A 23,992-nucleotide genomic window follows, 5' to 3' on the forward strand; every position below is an offset into this window, starting at 1 on the left:
AAGCGGTGCCTTGAAACTCCAGTTCCATTCAACCGAAGATGTGAATATCCTGTTTTCAGACATGCCTGGGATAAAAGGGACCTCTCTTGGGAAGTCTGTCACAAATGAGATACTTCAAAACTAAAATAAAGTGTGAATCATTTCCTTCACATTGTCTTCAGGTGTGGTATGGCAGACATTGCAACAAAGGGACCTGCCTTGTGATTTGAACTGAGGACTGAGCTACTATATCACTCCTGTTTATATTATTTATTTATTTATTTATTTATTTATTTGGCAGACTCCTTTATCCAAGGCGACTTACAGATGTTACAAGGCAGTACAGGGTGGTGTAGGGAGTCTCGAGGGATTGTAGGAGGGGGCAATGTGGTGAAGAAAGTGGTAGGCAAGAACAAGGGTCTTGAATTCAATGTGAGCTGAGATAGGTAGCCAGTGGAGAGTGCGAAGCAGAGGGGCAGCATGAGATCAGCGAGGTTGGGCGAAAACTAGATGAGCAGCACAATTTTGAATGAAGGGGATGGATAGCCGAAGCAGGGAGCCCAGCAAGGAGAGAGTTACAGTAGTCCAATCTGGAGAGTACAGGTTTGGACTAGTTGTGTGGAATAAGTAGTGAGAAAAGTATGGATTTGGGGTCAGTGTCAGGGAAGAGATGTGTTGAAAGAAGGGGAGAGAGGGGTCAAGAAATATCCATTGAAATGTCCCAACCAGAATATAATGGGAGTCAGTGGGAATGAGCTCCTGATAATATCACTTGGATATTGTTACACAACAGTGTTTTGGGTCACTGCAGATCATATATCACTCTTATAAAATTAATGATCTTGAGAGAAGGAGATATGTCTGTGTATAAGATGCTATTGAGTCAGTGCTGCTTTAAGTAATACCCATCTGCAACCTGGCAGAAGTACACTCTGATACGCTCTGTCTTGCATCACATTTTCATGTACCTGACTCACATGAGTTCCATGATTTACGTTACTCTGCAGATTTTTCAAACTGCTCTTCTAATGAAGGTGGCTTCAAGGGTCACTTGTGCCCGTCTGGCTTTGTGATTCTGCTGCCTCTTAAAACGTACTTGAAAACAAATTTCCATCACAGCTGTACATCGTGATTTGGATCGCTTGTTATCTATCTGATCAAAGTAGAAGCATAATAATGGCAAAAAGTTGAATATGTCGAAAAAAAAGGCACAAAACAAATTGTTGAAAGTTATTAAAAGTCTTTCTTGTTTCTTTAATGAAAATCAAGAAACCGATCATCACAGCTCATCTTGGCTAGAGCTCTACTCCTCCTGGAGAGATATTTCAGTCTATCAATAGTATTCACAGTACCATCAGTGATGGGTAGAGAGGCAGTTGCTGTGTGGATGCACCCCCGTGGTTGCCCCAGTCTGATTTCTACTTGTCCTTTTCAAAACTGGGTTTATATTGATCAACCTGATTAATTCAGGCTGTGTACAATATTTAAAATGGTCTCTTTTATTATGTTTTTTTTTCCAGAATATCAAGGTCTGTACAAAAATAAAGAAATATAAGAGACAGGACATTAGAAATACAGCCTGAATGAATCCGATTGATCACTATAAACCCAGCTTTGAAAAGGACAAGGGGAAATCAGACTTTGATCAACCTTTGCCCACTGGGGTAAGCCACAGCTGATTGTGTTGCTGCGCTGGAGCATTGCCCTGGATTGGATCAACCTCCTTTCTGACACAAAACCTAGAAACAATTCACAAGTTAAAAACAATGAAGCGAAATCGAGTCCCATTATTCATGGTGTCAGGATTTGAACTTTCCAACATCAGCATGAGCCAAGGACCTTGTTGATCCTTCAGATGCATAAAGAAATGCTTAGTGCTGTGGTCGATTGAACTGCTTTGTGAATGTTCAAGCGAAATGAGCCGTTGTTGATATGAGTCATTATATGGGCTATCGACAATGGGTCAGCAAATAATAAAGTCTTCCGTTTGGCTGCTGGTTTTAATTAAGATACACTCCATTAAGAATCTCCCACAAGCTGTTGTAATTAAGCACCATTGTTTGCCATTTTAGTGCTACTATTTGTCATGTAGTTCATGGACAGTTTAAAGTAAGTCATTCTGGTTCACATGAATAGCTTTGCCCACAAGAGAGCAGGCAGACAGGGCGGTTTTGTACATGGAACCCCAGGCACTGTACCATCATGGTCCTGTTGTCAACTCCATACATGTTTGAATACGATCCTTTGTGCAGAGGCTGGAAACACCTGTCATCGGTACTCTGTGCACGACTGATTATTTGTTATGCAAATAGAATTCTGTAGTGTTCTAGCAAGCCAGTTTCAGGCAAGACAGACACACTTTAGGGCCTTGTATCCATGACAAATTGTTGATGTTTCTTGATGAAATGACACTATGGGCCCTTCTGTACAACAGATTTCCACTCCCATATAGGTGGCAACCACTGAAACGTCTTTGTGCGTGCCTTTTTAGATGACATCATGGTCCTATACTCTATTAACAATGGTATGGTGGGTGTTTTTTGTTTGTCTAACCCGCTGTAGTTAGATTTTGACAAGGCAGGATATCTGGATAATGCTGTGAACAAAGTGTCCTGAGATGCTTTGGCATGAATGTAGCCATGTAAGTGTAAATTGTGTTGTATTTCAGAGCAGTACCGGTGCTGTACTTGATAGTCTCCAGATATCAGTAGTGAAAACAGGGCCATCATCTAAATGGATGAATATAAGGAAACTGTAAAGAACATTTCAAACACATATTAAGAAAACAGCTCTTACAATTAACCAGACAAGTCAATGAAGAATTCTGCTAAAACTATAGCAAGACAGACACATCCCAACATACTAAATAAGTGGGCCTACAAAGGATTTATTGCATTTAAGGACAAATATTTTCTGCAAATATACCCTGTGGTACAGTAGTTCCATTAAACGTGAAATAACTTCTGTAGTAAATATTTCATGTTTGGCCGTCACATGAATAAAAAACTGTGTATTGTTTCATTAAATTGACTAGAAATGCGTGTTTGCAGTTTGGCTTTTTTAGTTTAAAATACCTATTGCAGGTGGCTTTTTGCAGTGAGGCTCAGATACCATGGAATCCGGCTGATTAATAATAGAATTGACTTGACTTACAGTGCTGCATGTCAGTATTCTGCCTAATTTGTAGAGTGGCCAGGTCCCAGGGCAGATGGCATGCCACCTAGTTTAGACTGTGGGTACACCTGCTGTTAACTTGAGTTACTCCAGTGCAAGCCAACTTGAGCCCATCTTCCTGAAATTAAATTGGAGCTTTGAGTCTTCATTGTAAACTCTGTCATTCCTTGCTGGTGCCCCGTCACTGAGCTGCCTGATTTACAGTGGCTCTCAAAAGTATTCACCCCCCATGGACTTGGACTTTTCCACATTTTATTGTGTTACAACATGGAATCAATTTAATTAGGAGTTTTTGCCACGGATCAACACAAAAAAGTCCATAATGTCAAAGTGAAAAATAAGATCTACAAATTGTTCTAAATTAATTACAGATATAAAACAGAAAATAATTGATTGCATAAGTATTCATCCCCTTTGCTATGACACACCTAAATAAGCTCTGGTGCAACCAATTGTCTTCAGAAGTCACATAATTAGTTGAATGGAGTCCACCTGTGTGCAATTAAGGTGTTTCACATGATTTCAGGTTAAATATACCTGTCTCTGGGAGGTCCCACAGTTGGTTAGTACATTTCCTAACAAAAACTACATCATGAAGACGAAGGAACATTCAAAGCAAATCCGGAATAAGGTTCTTAAAAAGCACCAATCAGGGGTAAGATATAAGAACATTTCCAAGGCATTGAATATCCCCCGGAGCACAGTAGTAAAGTCCATTATTAAGAAATGGATAGAATATGGCACAACTTTGAATCTGTCTAGAACAGGCCGTCCTCAAAAACTGAGCATCCATGTGAGAAGGGCACTAGTCAGGGAGGCCACCAAGAGGCCTATGGCAACTCTAAAGGAGTTACAGTCTTCCACGGCTGAGCTGGGAGACACTGTGCATATGGCAACAATAGCCCGGGTGCTTCACAAAACTGGCCTTTATGGGAGAGTGGCAAAAAGAAAGCCATTGTTGAAAACTCACATCAAATCTCGGCTAGAGTTTGCCAGAAGGCATGTGGGAGACTCTGAGACTATGTGGAAGAAGATTATATGGTCTGATGAGACCAAAATAGAGCTTTTTGGCCTCAACGCTAAGCGCTATGTTTGGCGCAAGCCTAACACCGCACATCATCCTGAGAACACCATCCCTACCGTGAAGCATGGTGGTGGCAGCATCATGCTATGGGGATGCTTCTCTGCGTCAGGGCCTGGAAAGCTTGTGAAGATAGAGGGCAAAATAGATGCAGCAAAGTACAGAGAAATCCTGGAGGAAAACCTGCTGAAGTCTGCAAGAGACCTGGGACTTGGAAGAAGATTCATCTTCCAGCAGGACAATGACCCCAAACATACAGCCAAAGCCATACTGGAGTGGCTTAAAAAAAAAGGTCATTGTCCTGGAGTGGCCTAGTCAAAGCCCGGACCTCAATCCAATTGAGAATATGTGCAAAGAGTTGAAAATTGCTGTTCACCAAAGGTCCCCATCCAACTTGATGGAGCTTGAGCAATTTTGCAAAGAAGAATGGGCAAAAATTGCAGGGTCCAGATGTGCAAAGCTGGTAGAGTCTTATCCAAATAGACTCATGGCTGTAATTGCTGCCAAGGGTGCCTCTACCAAATATTGACTCAAGGGGGTGAATACTTATGCAATCAATTATTTTCTGTTTTGTATTTGTAATTAATTTAGACCCAATTTGTAGATATTATTTTTCACTTTGACATTATGGACTTTTTTGTGTTGATCAGTGGCAAAAACACCTAATTAAATCCATTTTGATTCCATGTTGTAACACAATAAAATGTGGAAAAGTCCAAGGGGGGTGAATACTTTTGAGAGCCACTGTAAACGTGCTGTACATTATGTAATGCAATACAGTAGGGGGGCCAGTCAGAGACTCACTGGAAATCCTAGTAAGACATTTAAGGGCACGTTGATGTTTTATGAATATTGGCCTAGTTCTTTATTTCTAGTTTGTTTTCTCTGTTGCTTGAAGGTTTGTACTTGATACCCTACAGACATGATCCTGTGAGTTGCTTTGCCTGACTCTGCCTGTCTGCTCCTCTTGTTTCAGGCTGTGAACTTCTGGCACGTGCTGGTGATGAACGATGAGCACACAGAGAGGCGCTATCTGCTCTTCTTTGCCCTGAGCTGGGGCCTGCCTGCCTTCGTCATCGCCCTGCTCGTCATCATCCTTCGGGGCGCCTACCACTGGAGCATGCCTGAAATCTATGGCCCTGTATACGGAGACGTGTAAGTGCCCTTTCTGATCCATCATTGCCCGCAGACCTATGGTTAGAACAAGAGGACAATGGTGTATCTCTTTTGTGATGCCATATCCATGAACCAACCCTTTTGGAAAATCCAGAAAGGACCAGCAAAGATTCATCCAAACCTACCATTGTTCTTTCCATACTGTGTGCTGTTGGTTGTGGGAAAACTGAATCTCAGACACTGGGATTTGAATGAATGTAGTTTCTAGAACAATGGCAGTCAATCAGTCAGAGGACTGCCCCATTATCTACAGGATCTCTCAAAACCCAATGGCTGAATCTCAAATATAGTCCAAATCTCCCTTGCCACAATACATTTTAGACAGTATCAAAGCTCTGCGTGCTGTATGCATCGTTTGTATGTCACTTTAGGGTTATTTAGGTAACAAGATCTCCAATGTACTGTTTTGTTGATTTTTCTCTAGTTTCTGTAGTCACGCGGTTCACTGCATATGAAGTCATTTGTGTGGCTCTCCAACACAGACGGGACTGGAAGTGAAACTTCCACGGTTTTATTGTGTGGTTCAAAGCCTTGGATGTATTTGTTGGAGTCAGTTATTTCAAAGGTTTGCCTACTGTGTGGTTTTGAAGATTGTACATTTCAGGAACTGAATGTTTCGTACTAGCAGGCTACAAATAGACCAAGTAGGCAGTAAGGTCCAGCCTGTTTCAGGGCTATTTTTTCAGTAGGGAAGGAAGTTAACCCCCTACCCCCCCCCCCCCCCCCCCCACCCCCCCAGACACACATACACCCTCTTCTATTTTTTTTACTCAGTCATCCATTCCAATATTTTTTCATGAAAGGTAATGTTCATTTAAAAAAAAATTCAAAAGTAAGAGACTCTGTTCTGAGGTATGTATGTGCTAAATGGCAGTTATATGCTGTTTAAACAGCTGTAGGATGTTAAGATAAGCTGGTACTTTCCAAGTTTATATAATGTAACAGCTCACTGTGGGCTGGTAAGAAAAAAAATTGTATAACTAAAAGTGTCCTAGCATTCTGAATATGTATGGTATACAGCATATAGTAGATATTTTGTATAACTGGTTGGTATGCTCATTAAAGGGTGTTTTTTGTAAAGTGTTTATTGATTGTAATGGAAGAGTAAACTTGGCCTTTGCCCTTGGACTATACAGATGAGTTGCAGCAACCTGGAGTTGTCATAGCAACATTCTGTTGTTGTTGATGTTTATTCTAATGTTCGTACTCGTACCTGCAGTTTGTGGCCACAGCTGCTTTAACCACACAGGCATTGAGCTTTGTTGTGCACTCTGTCTTCTGAGCATGACTTTTTTATATAAGCTGTGTACAGCAAGGCTCAAACATACAGACACAGTAGTAACATTGATCTATTTGGTTGTTATTGTGCTAATATAATAGGTGAGTCAGAGATGGGACAGCTATAGAATTGACTGTGCAGGCAAAATATTGACACATCAAAACTGTATATATGTTATGGTTAGTATAACAGAAACTGATGTACAGTAGATGACTGTACATAAGTCACACTTGTATCTAGAGGACCATACGTGCAGATGACAGAAAATGTTTGATTCCTTTACCGTTAGGCCAGTGGTTGTGAAGTATCTCCAACAGGCCAGGTTTTTGTTTTAACCAGTTTCTTTGTTATTGTTTTTTAGATTTTGTAATGCTTTCTGGGGCAGTACTGGAAAATGATGCATGTAAAAAACAAACATTCAATTCATGACTACATTTTTTTTTAATGAACCTGTACCCTCATGAAAGACAACAGGTATTCCTTACCAAGTTAAGTAATTTTAGTTTACTAAACCTAGATATGTGCTACACTACACTGCATTCAAATCGAACACGACCCCTCAGTATTTAAGTTTTGCCCTTCGTTAAGTATGTCTTTTGTTGTTATTTTTGGTCCCACAGACAGAACCATCACTCTTCAGTGTATTTTTCACTACTAATGCCTTCTTGGTCATTTTTGTTCCCTGTCTTTATTTTCACTAAACCACCTTCAGGCCAAACGAGTAAAAACAAAATAAATCAACAGTCATGTATTACATGAAGTCAATTATCTTTGAAAAAAAAAAGATCATATTCCTAGATACTCAGGTTCTGTATATGGGTGCTGAGCCCACAGATCAAACAGCACCAGAGAGAAGAGTAAACAGGCAGGACTGCAGCTCAGCACAGTGATTTCACCTCCGGGAACCTGTGGCGTGTCAGCTCCTACTTCTCTCACATTAACTTCTCTATTTTTGGCAGCTTAGACCACAGACCGTTTATTCCTGCTGTGGCTTTTGAAATAGAGCCAGTGGCTGTTTTTGTTCCTTTGCATATGAGTCGTTTTTTTTTTTTTTTTTCTTTACGCTCTTGTAGTTGCAGTCTGTATTGAAAATTCATGCTTGCACAGGCCCTCGCTATACAAACCAGATGTAGATGCGCACGCCATCTTGCAGGAGAAAATACAGAGCTACTAAATTTCCCAGATGTGTGATTTATGGAACAAAATGAATGGAGATATACTGTAGTATTAGAGACAGTTGTTTGGGCTTATGTTAATAACATACATATGATTTTATCTGGGTTTTGTGAGGCAAAACTTACAAGAAACCCAGTTGAGTAGACAAACATTTATTTGATTAAATATTTTCAATTTCCCCTTACTGTACTATATATGTATGTATGTGTGTGTGTGTATATATATATATATATATATATATATATATATATATATATATATATATATATTACATTGGTAACCTACCTTTTGTTCTCTATACTGACATCTATTATGTGTTATAAATAGAAAGAAAAAGGTTATGACATCTTCAGCCTTGTGAGAAGACAATGGTGTAGCAGTGTCATTTACACCATTATCACAAACACAATATTTAATGACCAATCAGTGAACAGCAAGGAAGTTAAATAAAACGACAGTCAGGCCTAGTAACAAAACACATATTTACTTTTTCATTTTATATATATACTATTTCATATATATATATATATATATATATATATATATATATATATATATATATATATATATATATATGAAGATCCGAGGTGAGACAGCCAGGGACTTCTATTAACCCTGCCATCCTGAGTCTTGAGTCACTTTGATCAGAGAGAATACATGGAGACACTATGTCACAAATAAAGCCAGGCCTCACTAGAACTGACACAGGGCCCAGTTTGCCAGCATTTTTTTTAATTTTCTGAAAGCAACTGATTTATTTGTACTATTCCTACTTGCACCTCCATACTAGTTTCTTACTAGTTGTATAGCAAATTTGGTTAGCATGAATAAATGTTTAATAGAAATGCAATTACCCAAGTATAGAAAGAAAGTTAGATGCAGGTAACAGATATGCAAGTGACCAAATGGAAATGACAAGTTATCAGTATTATTCCAAAACTTCATAACCCGTTGTCTTTTTATGCCTTACATTTTTGTTGGACCGGGAAACTACCCATCTAACTTTAAAAAAAAAAACAGAATATGAGCACACAATTGTAACAGCAGTCTAATGGTGGATACATACATATCATATCAATATTTTTTTTTATGTCACACAAGGTAAAGCTTTACTAATGTTTGTTTGTAAAGCTTTGTGTTGGTGGGGGTGTTACATTGACAGCCCCAGTGACTGGGTGGGAGGGGTAGCCTCAGTGTAGGGTCCCACCATACACACAAACCACCTTACCAGTAAAGATCATCACCGTTCTCGAATGACCACTGTGATTGTTAGTCAGCAGCCACTGCAGAGACTATCAACATAAAGAAATGTAATCCACAGAGAGCTGAACACTAAAAACTAGACTGAGAGCTAAGATCCCTAACAGCCACTATATATAAATGTCTTTTGATACCAACCACAGGGCTAAACTAGTGACATCCATCCCATTGGCTCTCCACTGAACCCCAGCCCGTGTCATGGTGTAACCCCTCCCCGCCCCCCATGAAGAGCACATTATGTTCTCACTTTGAGTTTTGGCAGCTCTAGTGTTATGGTGGTTTGTTTTGCCAACTGTGGTATCTAATTTCCTTTAGAACAAACATTGCCTTTTAGCCAATCATAGCGCGTAGTTTCTTGTTTCTGGGTTCACTCGGTAACAGCAGAGATCGGAGAGCCAATCAGGGCGCTTGTGGTGCTGCTATGGATGTGGTTACAGTAAAGTGCTGCTTTTCAGTATCACTTTTATTTGCCTTCTGGGAGGGCCAGTGCAGTCTCAGTAAGCGCCGCAGTGTGTGCTTTTGTTAAACAGGGGATAGAAGTTTATGGATATCCAAAACTCTGTTCCACACTGGTACAGAAGGTTTCTCATTCCTGTCTAATAAGTTCCATTCAGTGTGCTCCCATTAGCCCATGCTGTTGCTCCTGTATCCATCCTTTCGTTGGCTCTCGAGAAGCGTGATTCTATAAAGTCCCTCTGGATTCTGGGGGACAGCAAGTGGTCGTGGTTGCTCTATTTTTAACTTTGTTCTTTTAAATAATAACGAATGGAAATTTGATCTACGATCTATTAGTATGGTGTTGCACCTCTGATTGCATTAATCGGAAAAGCCTGACGTTGAAACTCCCTCCCTGAGCCTAGGTGGACATGCACATTTGTTTACACTCGAGGACGTGCGTTGATTAAGAGAGGGATGAATGCAATGGCTTGTGGTTTGCATCCAGTCCTTGGCTTTCCATTCAGTTTAATGGGCTGAGATGCCAATTCATTACACACTGTTCTTCTTTTGTTTTCTCTTCAAGCAGGCTATTAAAACCACTGTGGTGGGAGTTGTCCTGTGAAAATAAATCAGGGTACGTTATTTGGATTGTCTCTCATGCATTCCCCAAACATTGACGCAGTTATACACGAGGTTCCCATAGTCAAAACTGCGTAGATTACTTTCTTAATTGTACAGTGGGAGCATAACAGGAACATCCTGTTGATGAAAATGAATTCCTCAGATAAAAAGCTAGTAGTTTTCCCTCAGCCAGGGTGTTTAAAAACCAAGGAAAAGCCTGCGAATTGACCAACCAAGCAGGCCCTGTGGAAACTTGTTCTGAGTTTGGCCAAAGCCGCTTTAAACTCTTTGAAGTTACTTTTCACAACTTACTGTTGCTCCCTCCCAGTGTATTACAATACAATACAATGCAAATGGGTTTGTATGTAGTAAACAGGAGATGGAAATGTATTGAGAGTAGTCAAGCGTTCGCTCATATAACGGGTACAACCCACCAATTACAAACAGCAAGAGCTACCGTAGAATTCTGAGGATCCAGATTACTTCAAATTACAGTACAAGCAACGTGAGGGGTGGGGCACCCAAGCTTTAACAGGCCAGTATTCAGGATCGTTACATTATGACGTCCATAACTTTAAAACGCTCAAGTCAACAAAGGTTTCGGCTAGTGCTTTCTTCAGTGCAGTTGAAGTGTCTACCTGACTAATAGTTTTACATCATGAGCCCCCTCCCAATGTTGTGTTTCATTGTCTTATTTATCCAGAAGATGTATTATCTCAAGTGTTCTGGCCACATTGAATACATTACATTGAATTCAATTGGAATCATATAATGGAAAGTGTGGCGTAGGTTGGGAATCTGTGACCTTTTGACATTAATGCCAATATGCTACCCACTGAAATGGCAACTCCCAAACCTGACCACATGAACCAAACTGAAGATTTCATAGACTGATTGTTCTGTTGACAGCAAACAAATACAGCCACACTATGTGTCTAATTGAATAATAAATATTCACAGCAAGAGGGGCATTCATAGACACATTTGCTTGCTGATTAGCAGCGTGTTGAATTAATTGTTAATAAGTCATTCATTTATGGTACATTGTGTTTATAAATATGACAGTATAATAAACATACAGTGTTTGGTTAAAGGAAATGTAGACACCTGTGTTACTGGGCTATTTAATCAGGCACCCCTGTGGTGACCCCTGTGGTGGCTTGCTTATTTCAACGCCTCCTGTTCCTGTGTTTGCCACAGAATGAACACTATTTTGATTTGGCCTTTTTGGTTTAGAGCTCTTCTTAGTTTGTTATACATTTTTTAAAAGCACTCTGGGATGCTTGCAATGAAGGATGTTATAAAAATGAAATTGCTGTGTTGTGTGATTCCAGGTTTAACATAGGCTGCATCCTGGGGGCATTTTTTGGTGATCATGTCCTCAGTGTTGTAGATAACGAATTGCCTTTCTGTAATCTGATTACATTTTCCAGTAACTGTAATGGTTCCTTTTTCAGACAGGTAACGAAAGTGGTAAAGCATTACATTTGATGTGAAAACATAACATAGTTACTTTTTGTTACATTTACAAAAGGTCCTTAATTAATTACAATTTTGTTCAAGTATCTGTAAAAGACTACTTTTTAAAAGGAAATTGACCCAAACTGCATGTCCTCCACCTCATACTATATACAGAATGGCTGGCATGCTGTGGGTGTCCAACTGGTCAAAATGGCAGGACAGGGTAATTTTATTAGGATTGTCATAACTTAATACAGCAATAATGACTCTTGACTGTTAAGTACACAAACTGACCCTCAATCAGTGGCCTCCTGCCGACCGTTTTGTTTACATGCCATTTTGTAGCGATGAGGTGCACTCGTGGAAATCAGAATACAAAACGAGGCAATGATAAATGACACTCGGGATAACAAGTCACATTTGAAAATATTGAATAAACCATTTTAATTTAAGTTTGATGGTGATGAGTTATCAAGTTATAAAACAGTACTGTATCCGTTGTGAACGAATCGCTATCAGTGCCAAGAAGGTGTTCTTTTAAGCAAAGTTCCTTTTCCTTTAGCCGGAGCATTTACAATGAGAAAAATCAGTTTCACCACCAGGGTGTTCTTTTAGGCGAAGTGTTCCCTGAGGATGTGTTCCTATAGGCGGAGACTACTGTACTACAGTGACGACTCCATCAAACCAGCGCACTGGCGAAAGAGTTAAAAAGCAGTGTGAATAGGTTATTGGTCAACTAACTACTAACACAGTTAATGTCCTTGTATCCATGTGTTAAAAAAAACTAAATGTCAGTAATGTGTACTGTGTTTCTGTCGCAGGTGTTTCATTCCCAATGTGTATGCTGCCCTGTCCACTGCTGCTCTCATCCCCCTGACCTGTCTCGTGGGCGTCTTCGTGGTGTTCATCCATGCCTACCAGGTGACCCCCCAATGGAAAGCCTACGACGATGTCTTCAGAGGAAGGACCAACGGCACAGGTATGGAAGGAGACTTCTGCATCATTTACACTTAAAAGCTGCTCCCCGATACTGGTTAGGTAATCTCACAACAACCGATGTACCCAGTCCTTGAGCACAAGTTGGGTTTATTATTTTAAAAAAAGCAGCTCTGGTGAGAGGTTACTGTTCCTCGTAATGTGTCAATGACAAGGCTTCTTGTTATAAAAACATTCTGGGGCCCTGTCTTGATTTTGGCAAGCAACTGAACATTTTGCGATATGTTTAACAGAGGCGCTTTTAAAATACAGAAACACAGGCTTATCTGATTATTTTACAGTAACCTATGTAAGAATAATGCCCTAAACAGAGTATAAACCTTATAAAGCTATAAAAAAATATTATTGTCAAAAGGTTTCATCCTTGAATACACAGGTTATTACGGGGTCATTGAAAAGGGGGTCATTGAAAAAGTTTCAAGCTATTGGGTGGTAGAGCTCCAGAATTGAATTTACTGTACATATCCTTTTTCTAATTTCTTTATGCAAAATAAATGATGTTCCATCCACTGCACCTTAGGGGATTTCTACAGCAGCTACGTGTTCTATTGTACCCAGAATGTTAATATGCACAATGAAAGGCAATGTGTTTCTTTATCTCATTTTACATTTCAAATGTTCCTGCATTGTACAGTAATTTTCACAGAACTAGTAGAAACCTCCTGCAACGTTACATGTAAGGTTTTGTTTACTGTAAATATAAGTTATGTCTTGTATGGGTATAAGCAAAAAGCAATGGGTAATGACCTGATTTGCACACCCAGGATTATAAGGGAGGCACCAGGGCATGGTTGTCAATTTTTACATAATTATCCATTGCATGGTTTGTTTTACAAACTTGTAGATGTTTTTCATATTATGAACTGAAGGCTGGCAAAGTTCCTGAAAGTACCGTATCATAGTGTTTATAAAGTTAGTTACTGTACTCAGAAAAATGATACATTCTACAATCTACAATCTCTCACTGATGCTTCAAGTGTGTGTAATTCAGTTTTTGCAACATTTGTTGTAAATTGCATGGCTGCCCTTGAAAAACAGAACACAACAAATACAACTGCAAAAGTGTAACATAATAAAATACATTGTGAAATATCCTTGAAGATTCACCCCTCACTAGGATACTGTGAAAGTCACTAAAGTGTGTCATGCCTCATTCAAGTTCATCTCAATCATACACAATGAGATCGAGATCCGGGAATTCTGGTAGTGATGGAAGATGCCTGAAGTCTCTGATGCTCCTCAAACCATTCACAAGCCACTGGGTCACGTTGAATTGGTGCATAATCATCTTGGAAATAGCCCCTGCCATGAGAGTACAAGCACAGCATAGTTGGGTGAACATTGCTGGGAAATCTGCAACAATACTAAATAGATTACACCGTTCGTTCGAACTTTGAGTATTTAAGGTCCTTTTGAGTAGCCAGGTCCTAATGAAGTTGTCAGACAGTGTATTAACTGTTCCCTTATGAATGGTACAAACACCACTAAACTGTGAACGTGCTATTTTGATATCCATATTTTACACATGCCCAACATAGGATCATGGCAGGTAAGAAAATCCTTGTTGATTTGAAAAAATATCATTTCTGTAGATCTGACAAGTAAAATCCTTGGTACAAAAATAGCAGTTAGTAGTTATGTCTTGCAAGGCAAAATGCAAACAGACAGCCTAGCATGTGTAGCAAAGGTGCAGCTTCATCTATCTTTTTTACTTAACAATGCTAACCACTAAAGTGTCTATCTTTATGTCTTATATAGCGCCTTTCGTGATAAATCAGCTTAAAACTCTTTAGCGTTTGGAGAAATGGTAAAAGATAAGATGATTAAATACTCCTTTAAATTACATGCATTAAAATACTTTTCAAAAAGTCATTTTAATAATTACTTTCAAAAGCAGTGATAAGAACAAGTAGTATAACAAAGGTGAGCCCTTATGGGAAGATGAGGCAAGCCCAGGTGAACAGTTTGTGTTTGCTTGAGCTGCTAAAAATGGAACTCTGTTATCTGACCCTGCTTAGTAATCTATAGATTTCCCACAAGTGCAGAATCCATACGGGTTGCTGCATAAACATGTTTTCAGCAGCTTCTTAGTCACTTTATTTATGGCGGCGGCAGACAAGTTAAAGGGTGGGTATCAGCAAATGACCTTGGGACGGAAAACACAGAGCTAGACAATTATGATGTTGAGGCAGCAGCATGTAAGTGAGTGAGATATGAGAGCCACTCAGGGACACACAGCCCTCCTTTTATAGTCTTGCAGTATGTTTGAGAAGCAGATACCCCTAGCACAAGCTTTTAGCCTCTTTCCATCAGAGAGTCCCATTTTTCCAATTTCAAGCCCTGTCTAAATAATACAGCAGTGATTTTAAATTCTCCCATTATATACAAGGTGTGTTTCTTTTGTTGTTCTACCTTCCTTATAAAATTGTAAAGTTAAGACAACAACATCCTGACTTGCTCTCAGTGTTCTTTTGAGTAGTAATATGATAGCAGGTTGTCAAGATTGTGATCCCTAGACTGACAGAAAATGTGCTGTGGCAAAAGCTTTTAGGCCTGTGTCTGACACAATCTGTGGACCTTACTATGTTTTCATGTGTGGGTGCAGCTGACAGTAGGCAGCACAGAGGGAGCCGCACAGCCTGACACTTGACACTGCCGGGGGTTCTATTTTTAGGATGACGGTGCAGAAAGTCCAAAGGCTTGGATGGGAATGGGGTAGATATCCTGCTACATGACTGAAGGCCATTGCACTCTGAGTCCGTTCCGTCATTTATCATCCGTCATCCGAAAAAGTCATGAGTCAATTCATTGCACACTAGATGCGTTAATATCGTACTTGAGAGTGCTCATGTGCTGTGGAGGCTTTGTAGTAAATATACCTAGCTTCACCATTTTAATAAAAAATAAATACAATTCTGTTGTTAAGTCTTACATAACTTTGAACGCAAAAAAATTGTTAAATGTAGTATAAACTTAACGATCAGCAAACCAGCAATCATAAACCACTTTATTTTTTAGTGCACTAAAGATGGAAGTTAAAACGTTTGCTAATTATTACATTTCTGCTAGACCTACAATAATGTTGTTAAGCAATACATAATAAAAAAAAAACATACAGTTGTCATAGCGTCAGAAACCATATGACCAATATTTTAACCAATGTCTTTCCATATGTTTTCTTTTTTTTCAAAGTCTTTGTAATCTTTGTTGGATTTATCATGAAGTAATTTTTGTTTGGCGGCACACACAATTAGATTTTCAATTTTGTTCAGGGAACTGCAAGAACCCACGTGTCTTCCCAAGTGATTATCACTGGTCAATGTCATTTTTAACGCACGTCAAAAAGGATCAAATCAAACTTGTTTTGATTCCAAAATTGATGTATCACCATCGTGCTTACAATTACGGACTCAAGTGTGCAAGGTGCAATAGGGAATGTACTGTACATGCTTGTTAAATTAATGACGCATCACAATTACGCCTTTTAAAAACGCATGGTGGAATGGATCCAGTGGGCAAAGCCCTTAAAACAAACATGGAGTGTAGTACATGTAGCTCTAATGTATTTTGGAATTGAGGACAGGGTTTATATAGTAGAAGGCGAGTCATGACATACTCTTACAAGAAATGACCCTTATGACCACATCAAATCAAAGGTGTTTTTGTATGAAATAATGTAGCTCACAGTTATTACTGACGAGTCAAGATTCATGGAAATACATGTTTGGATATTATGCCTCTAAAACAGACCTCCTTTCACCACCATTGTTTAGTTTTACCCAAAGATTGCAACAGTCTGTATATTAAACAACAGGCTGAGACATTGTACATGTATTAAGCAAAACAGCAGCAGATGTTTTAGCTTAGTAGAATGTGTGTCTAAGTTTAGGAGGGGATCACTGGATTGGACTGGTATCCTAGTTTACCTGTAGTGAATTATGTTATGGCACAGTCTCAAACAGGTCAGCATGTTGATCCAGAGAACTCCAGGCTGAGAGGCTGGAGTAAAGGCTCATGCACCCACTTTTTGTGTATTGTGTTGAGTTCAATTTTGGATCACTCTTATCCAAAACCTGAACACAGAGAAGGGTATTTCAAACCCAGTACTGTATAATTTAATTGCAAATTAGCAGCTCAGACCCAAAACCACAGTAGAATGAGGGACAAAAGTGCAAGTTTCCGATTCAACTGTGTAATAAGCGAGTTGAGGTTTATGAGAGGAAACAGATAGGTAGGTGGTTCCATTTTGTTCTTATCACATTTGGGACTGAAAGTTAATGAGCTGTTTTGTTTATGAGACAAGATGTTCTTTCGATAAGGTACTTTTCACTTTGATGCTAAGCTCAAAGGAACTCTAGAGGTTTTGCCTTTTCATTGCTGTTTTAAAAGAGCAATTATATTTAAATTCGCAGCACTCAGCTGCCAGTGTGTGAAGGGAGCTACATGTTTGTCGTGGCTTTTGCTTACAAAATCCTCCTGTTATCCAGGGGCCCAGTGGTATAAGATTGGGGGGGGGGGGGTAAATAAATTTAACCTCAAGCCAGGTAAATTATTGCTCTAAATAGTTTCATTCCAGGTTAAATACAGTTACAATTGTTTTAGTCCTCTCTGAAAGTCTCCTTTAGGGTCTCTGAGTAGCTAACCTGGTAAAGGAATGACGTGTGGTGTGCAGGATGAGTCAAACAACGCAGGGTCGTGTCCAAGTCACAGGGGATTCCACAGGGAGAGACACATCCACTGTGGTGCTCCCATTGGTTACTTAGGCAAAATCACCAGGAACTGTACACTGTCAGGCTCCTGAGTGTAAAGAGGCTGGAGATTGGAGGACAACAGTGAGATAGAACATAATTGGAGATTCTGTATTAATGCAATCTCAATAAAACAGAAAGTTTCCTTTTCCTTTGCTTCCTGCTTCAAGTTAGGGCTCCAGTTCTGTAGCCATTGAGCTACTTCTAACAGGGATGGATTTACTTCATAGAAGAAGAAACAGATCATTTTTGTAAGAATCTATGTTTGACACCAACCTAACCTCCTGGATATGGTATTTGCTGAGGATCACTCTTATCACAGACATGGTTGAGGTGAAAAAATATGTAGTCAATTGCATTACAGTAATTGATATATTGAATGTGTTTATTTTGAAAAGGCAAGGTTTCTGTATTAATTATACTGCAAGAACAAAGACTGCAAAGTGGGTTATGAAACTCCGTGGGCAGCTCTCTGTAGGTGGGCTCCTAGGTTTAAAATTATATTACAGGATGTTTGCTACCTGGTGACCTCAAAAGGTGTTGGAAAGAAAACACTGAATCATATAATATAAATATTGTTCTTCGATCAGATAGAAAACATTTATCTAACTTTGCATTGCATTAAGAAATTAAAACAGTGTTCATACAATGTGTCCATTATAAAACAGTGTGAAACGACACTTAAAAAATATTTTAATCCAGATAAGATTATCGTAAATCTTGTTTTTCCTCCTGTTTTTGTGTCTTTCTCACTAGTTAACAGTTCTTTCTCTCTTGCACTTTTTATTGTTTTCGGTCCACTTTTTAAAATCTAGCCATATCAATGTTCTTTCCCACAATTCAAGTAATTTGGCTCTTAACACCCAGCTCTATTTATAGACAAACCGTTTGTATACAGAGAAAAAGAAGAACAAAACAACTCAGCAGCAGTGGAGTGGATCCTTTTTTGCTTTAGATGACTGTCAGAATACATGATTATTGTCATTATACAATTTTTTCAGACTAAACAAATGATCAAAACTAGCATGCTAAGTGATTACTGTTCCAACAATAGGTGATCACTGAAAATCATGCGAAGGATGATAAGGGCAATTACTGAGTGTGCAGCTCCCCAGCTGAATAAATTTCAATCCATTGTTCCACACGGATAACACGTAAACAAGTTTGCTAATGTAAAAACATGTAGAAGTGGAGATAAGATGCACAGGAAGTAAGGTGCTGAATCTGCACTGTAGTGCCCACATACCTCAATAGGTCAGGCTTGCTTACAAACTAACTTAAGTTACAGGGACACGGTAACATCATGAAAGCAATTCACAGCATTGCAGACTCCTGGCGCTCTCCCCAAAAAATGTAATGGTGACCATAACATGAACTTTTCTTAAGTTTCAGTTGTGCACATGTTTTGGAACATTCTCCTGTGCAGTATTTGATTACTGGTGCATCAGCAAACTGTTCAAAATTAAAGTCTTCACACATCCCTGGTGATAGTCGCACAGCGTATCTACAGACAAGCCGTGATGGTGTCTGCAAGTTACGTTGCTGCAGACAGATGGATTTTAATGTACTGTTATGAAACATTGCTACTTCAGCAAAAGAAATGTGATATCGACTGAGATAATATTTCATGGGAAATTAAAAAACTGAAAACACTGCCCACATGGAAGCATAATAAACAAGTCTATCAAGTTGTGCTTTATAAGTTCATACTTTCAAAATGCTACTGCGCAGTAGGTAAGCTAGTACAATAGAAAAGTAGATTACACATCCTGAGAACTACTCAAACATATGGGAATCACAGTGCCCGCCAGTAGTACACTCTATCATGGGTTAAAGCCAAGGCATATTCCAGTTTATTATATAAAGTGATTCAAGTGCATTTAATGAAGGGCAGAATCTCTTCCAATTAACCTGTAACCCACAACGCTGTATGACCACCACAACTGACATGCACATAATCTACTAAGGGCATCTCTGCCCACCCTTGGTGCCGACCATGCCACTGCCTGGCCCGGAACACCAGAAAGGTTCGTTTACCCACTTATTTTTACCACCACAGCACTGGTGCCTGCTCTACGTATATTGCCACAGGATGTTTTTTTTTTTTTTGGTGTTTATAGGATGTTTAATCTGTGTATATCATAATACTGAATGTGCATGATATACAGGTAGTATGTTTCAGATGCTTTGTCTTTCATCAAAACCTTTGACCCAGCAGTTCAGTTTGGTTCAGGTTCAGTTTGGTGGTAAACACAGGAGTTACTTAACTGTATGCCTATTGTATATTTTCTCTTTTAGGTGACCAGTGACCCCACAGGTTTATGTGACCTCCGTGTAGTTGGCATGCTAGGATGTGTTTTGCCTTTGTGTCTTGAAATAAACAGTGACACCCATACAACTGCTTTTGGTTCTAAAGTAATCATGTTTAGAAAGAACATAAGCAAAAAAATAATAATAATTATAATTATAGTATATAATAATATCTTTATATAGCACCTTTCATAGTGGACCACCATCACAAAGCGCTTTACAGAGGTAGGCTGTGAACTGTGCATTATATGCAGAGTAACTTACAATGGGACATTGATTTAACATCTCATCCGCAGGATGGAGCACAAGGAAGTTAAGTGACTTGCTCAGGGTCACTCAGTGAGTCAGTCAGTGGCAGAGGTGGGATTTGAACCGGTGACCTTCTGGTTACAAGCCCTTACTTTAACCACTGGACCACACTGCCTCCTAAATGTTTACTTACAGTACATCTTGAGAACCGCCTCTCCAACTGTAATAAAACATGGCAACAGTATTTACCACTAGTTTGTGAGAGAATTACATGGGAATATAAGACTGTTATTATTTCAGACTTAAGTTTATTTCATGTACATACTGTGGAAGTAGGTCATGATGATCTACTCCTTGAGCTTTCATTTTTAATTTACAGTCCTGGCACGGATGAATAATCCAGGAATACATCAGGTTTGCACACTAACAACCACACTGTGCAGATCCGTAATACAACAGACGTGTCGTTGTTTTAGGGTAACTTTGAGAATTTATCTCAGTGCAGTTTAAACGATTGAAGACAGGTTCACAAGACAGGCCATCAGTATCTTTTTAACTTTTCATGTGTGCAAACCCGCCACCAAGACCCACACGTTGTAAAGCAGCTGCACAGTGTTTTGTGAAGGAAGCATTTAGAGATCAAACCTCACAACTGGCTTTCGCTCAGTCACCCACTGTGCTGCCGGTGGAAATGATGATATCCTTGTCAGAGCACTTTACAGCAGGAAGAACAAACTGAAAAGAATACAGACTGTGCTGGCAATTAGAGCACCACTGCATACTCACGAGCGTCTGCAATGATTTCCACGTTTATTGGGGCTTTATTTAGAAACTGCAGGCACATACTGTATTTCTCAGAATCCTTCTGTTTGTGTTTCGTAAATGAGGTTGTGGCTCAGCTACAAAGGACCAACATGTCACTCAGTGTCTGGAAAAAACCCTTTTCTAACTGCCTTTTAACAGGGCACAGGTCCCTTTTTTGAGTGGCTTAATTGTTTTCTGTTTATTCAGCAACTAAATCTGGCCAGGGGTATTTAACAGGATACTTTGTCATACCCCATTAGCTTTTTTTTTATTGGCATGTTTGTACTCCAACAGTTGAGAGATATGAGCTTCACTGTCTCACCATTCTCAGGTGACAATTCTTATTGCAGTGTTCATGCAATGTTCATGTGTGTTTGAATTGTTAACTAAGCTTTTTATTTGAGAAAAATAAATCAGTACTGGAAAATGTCCTTCTGTATTTATTTCTTATTTAATCAATATTTTGCATTTTGCACATTGATACAAGTGCATTAAAGGAATAGGTCACGAAAATAGGACCCCCTGGCTTGAGGTTAAGGTTAGAGTGAGAGCTAGGGGTAGGGTTTGGCCATTTTATTTATTCACTCTGAACCCCAAGCCAATGTGTTGTATTTCTAATTGGGATCCTAACAGATTATGGTGTAATTAAATTGTTCACTTGGGCAAAAGCATTTTAGTTTTGTTAAATTATACAAACATCAGCCTACTGTATCCACACACAAACCTGTGAATGTGATACAGTGCACTCTGTTTATAAAAATCACATCTACTCAGATGATTTGATTCTTATAAGAGGATGATTCTTAAAAGCGGACCGATATGATTACAATTAGCAAAAGCGTCCCTCCGCACATCAGCAGTTTAAATACAAATGTCAACGGTGCTTAATCACTGAGGACAATACATCAAAACAATCAAAACAAGTCCTCGTGGGGAAGCAGCTTGTTATATGATCATGATTATGTTTACTCAAGGCTGCAGAATCCTATTTTACTACAGTATACTTGAAAAGTGATCGTCTTGTGAGGGTTCCTAGTTTAACTGCTGTGTGGTGTTACATGTAATGGCGTTTGAGTTAAAATAACATTACAGTACAGTATTTACTGTGAGGCCTACCACAGCATTTAATCATCTGTGGCTTACTTATTTTCAGTTGCGATGTAAATCTCACAGTTTTTCATTCAGCGGAGATACAAAGCTCTGCAATCCCCCCCCTCACCTCTCCGCGTATATCACACAATAACACTGCTGTACTCAGTATGTATTCAATGAATGTGTATTCACTTTACTGAAACAGAGTTTCACTAAAAGAGCAACACCAAAAACATACCTGCACAGTGCAGTGGTGCAGTCACTGTTTGATTACAAACTTGTCCAGTGTTCCCTGTATCATTGCACGATCCACGCTGCGTACGTGCCTAATCATGTGAGATGTGGTCAAATTCAAATTCAAATTCAAAAACAACTTTATTGGCTGTTCACGTCATTGCACTTAATACAGTACCATATTACATGTAGTCGGTATGCCCCGAAACTATTGTTATAAGCGGATTGCTTGATTCTTACAAGCAGGTTGTTTTAACATGCTTAGTATAGGAATGATTTTGTCCCAGTGGTTTTGATCACTATATGCGGTTGATTCTTATGTCAGTGATTCCTATAAACGGAGTGAACTGTACTCAAAATACATAGCAACACAGTGACCTTGTTACCTGCCTGTTTTGTTCCAAACCCCTCCGACACACATGCATTTTATTGTGACTGAATGAGTCTCTCATGTTCCTGGAAAGAATATCTTTTGCTGCTTCTGGACCCTGGCTCAAACCACAGTGTGGAATTTGCTTACGCTTATGGAAAAACAGAGTGAGGAGTCAGAACTGGCACCCAGTCACTGAGCCTGTCTGGAATAAACTGACTCACATCCAGTTTTATTCAGTTTTATTTTTCTTGACTTGTTTGACACTAACTCTGGTCTAGCAGTTAACTGTGGTGGGAGAGTTTTCTCAGGAATGCTGCCTTGTTTTTCAACCACTGTTTTTGCCTTGGAAAATATTCTAGCTGAATTCTTAAGTGGGGTGGTTTACATAAAGACCACTAGGGTTTTGCAGATTTTTTATTAGTTGCCAATGTTTCTGAGGGGGCAGAAATTACAGCTGCACATCCATTTAATACGTCCCACCCAGTCATTCTGCAATTGTACTAAAAAAGTTCCTTTTGAAGGTACCACTGCCCTTGTGGTTGTGAAACTATGAACCTAAAATGTCCGTCAGAAGACTAATTGTCTCTTGTTGGCATAGCAACACTGGTACAGTTCAGCCATTCTTTCTGTAACTGGGTTTTTTGGCTCCGGTGAGGGACTGGCACATGGCACTGATGCTTGCTGTAGGAAAAAGCATTTAGATTAATGCATGCTGATAATTGTCAGTTGTAAATACAGAAACACAATGGTGTACAAGAATACATTATTGTCCCTCACGAGTCAGTGCTGGAAGCCATGTAGTGCTGGTAAACAATGCCAGAAAAGCTTATTTGCAAGGTTGAAGAATTCCCTAATTAATTCCTTTTTTGCTTTAATTGCCTTTGTTTCTTCAGAAAATCAAACATTGGCCAGAACCTGCCTGTCTGCTCGGTGCCAATGAGGTTTCTGCTATACAGATTCTTGACCCTACTGGCAGACATGCAGTTTATCATGCATTGTTTCCTTTCTTTATTGTGAGAATTCAACTTTCTTTCTTTGGCAATTAATTGTTTCATCATTTGCTTTGCCCGAGTGTGTTCTTTTCATAGGTTCTTTTGCACAAGTGGCACGCACTCGTGTCTCTTTCAGTCCATTCCAATTCCTGATGTTGTTCCCAAGTGATTCAATTAAGCAATTAAAGACCAGGCTGGAGCATGACTCAGGACTGTCCAACTGAATAAATAAGGGCCAGGTTGGGACACATTTCTGGAATGTAATGCACTGGCAGAGACACCATTGAGTATCACTGTTCTTGCCAATGTGTTGCTGCTAAGTTATAAGAACCCTTTAGGAGCTGACTAGACAGAGTTCTGGGAACAATCAGCCACTAGAAACCACATGAGCAGAGGCAGGTTTGTTTGGCCTCCTACTTTTCGTATGTTCTTACACTATTGGTAGCCACCAAATTCAGATTGAAAAGGGCTTGGGTCCAGTAGATAGGAAGGGCCATCATACAGCAGAATGGGGCACTGGTTCAGTCTGGGACATTGGTTTCACCTTTC

At 39.4% G+C, this 23,992-nt stretch overlaps 1 protein-coding gene across 1 annotated transcript in view; it reads left to right on the forward strand.

The window, feature by feature from the left end:
* Positions 1 to 23,992, forward strand: part of LOC117404042 (adhesion G-protein coupled receptor V1-like) — a 190,136-nt gene that overhangs the window by 141,578 nt on the left and 24,566 nt on the right. The window contains exons 85-86 of the mRNA XM_058985404.1: positions 5,211 to 5,389; positions 12,467 to 12,624. Coding sequence (XP_058841387.1) covers positions 5,211 to 5,389; positions 12,467 to 12,624 — 337 coding nt within the window. The remainder of the gene's footprint in view (positions 1 to 5,210; positions 5,390 to 12,466; positions 12,625 to 23,992) is intronic.

The sequence above is a fragment of the Acipenser ruthenus genome, chromosome 1 (genome assembly GCF_902713425.1).
Source record: "Acipenser ruthenus chromosome 1, fAciRut3.2 maternal haplotype, whole genome shotgun sequence".
NCBI lineage: Eukaryota > Metazoa > Chordata > Actinopteri > Acipenseriformes > Acipenseridae > Acipenser > Acipenser ruthenus.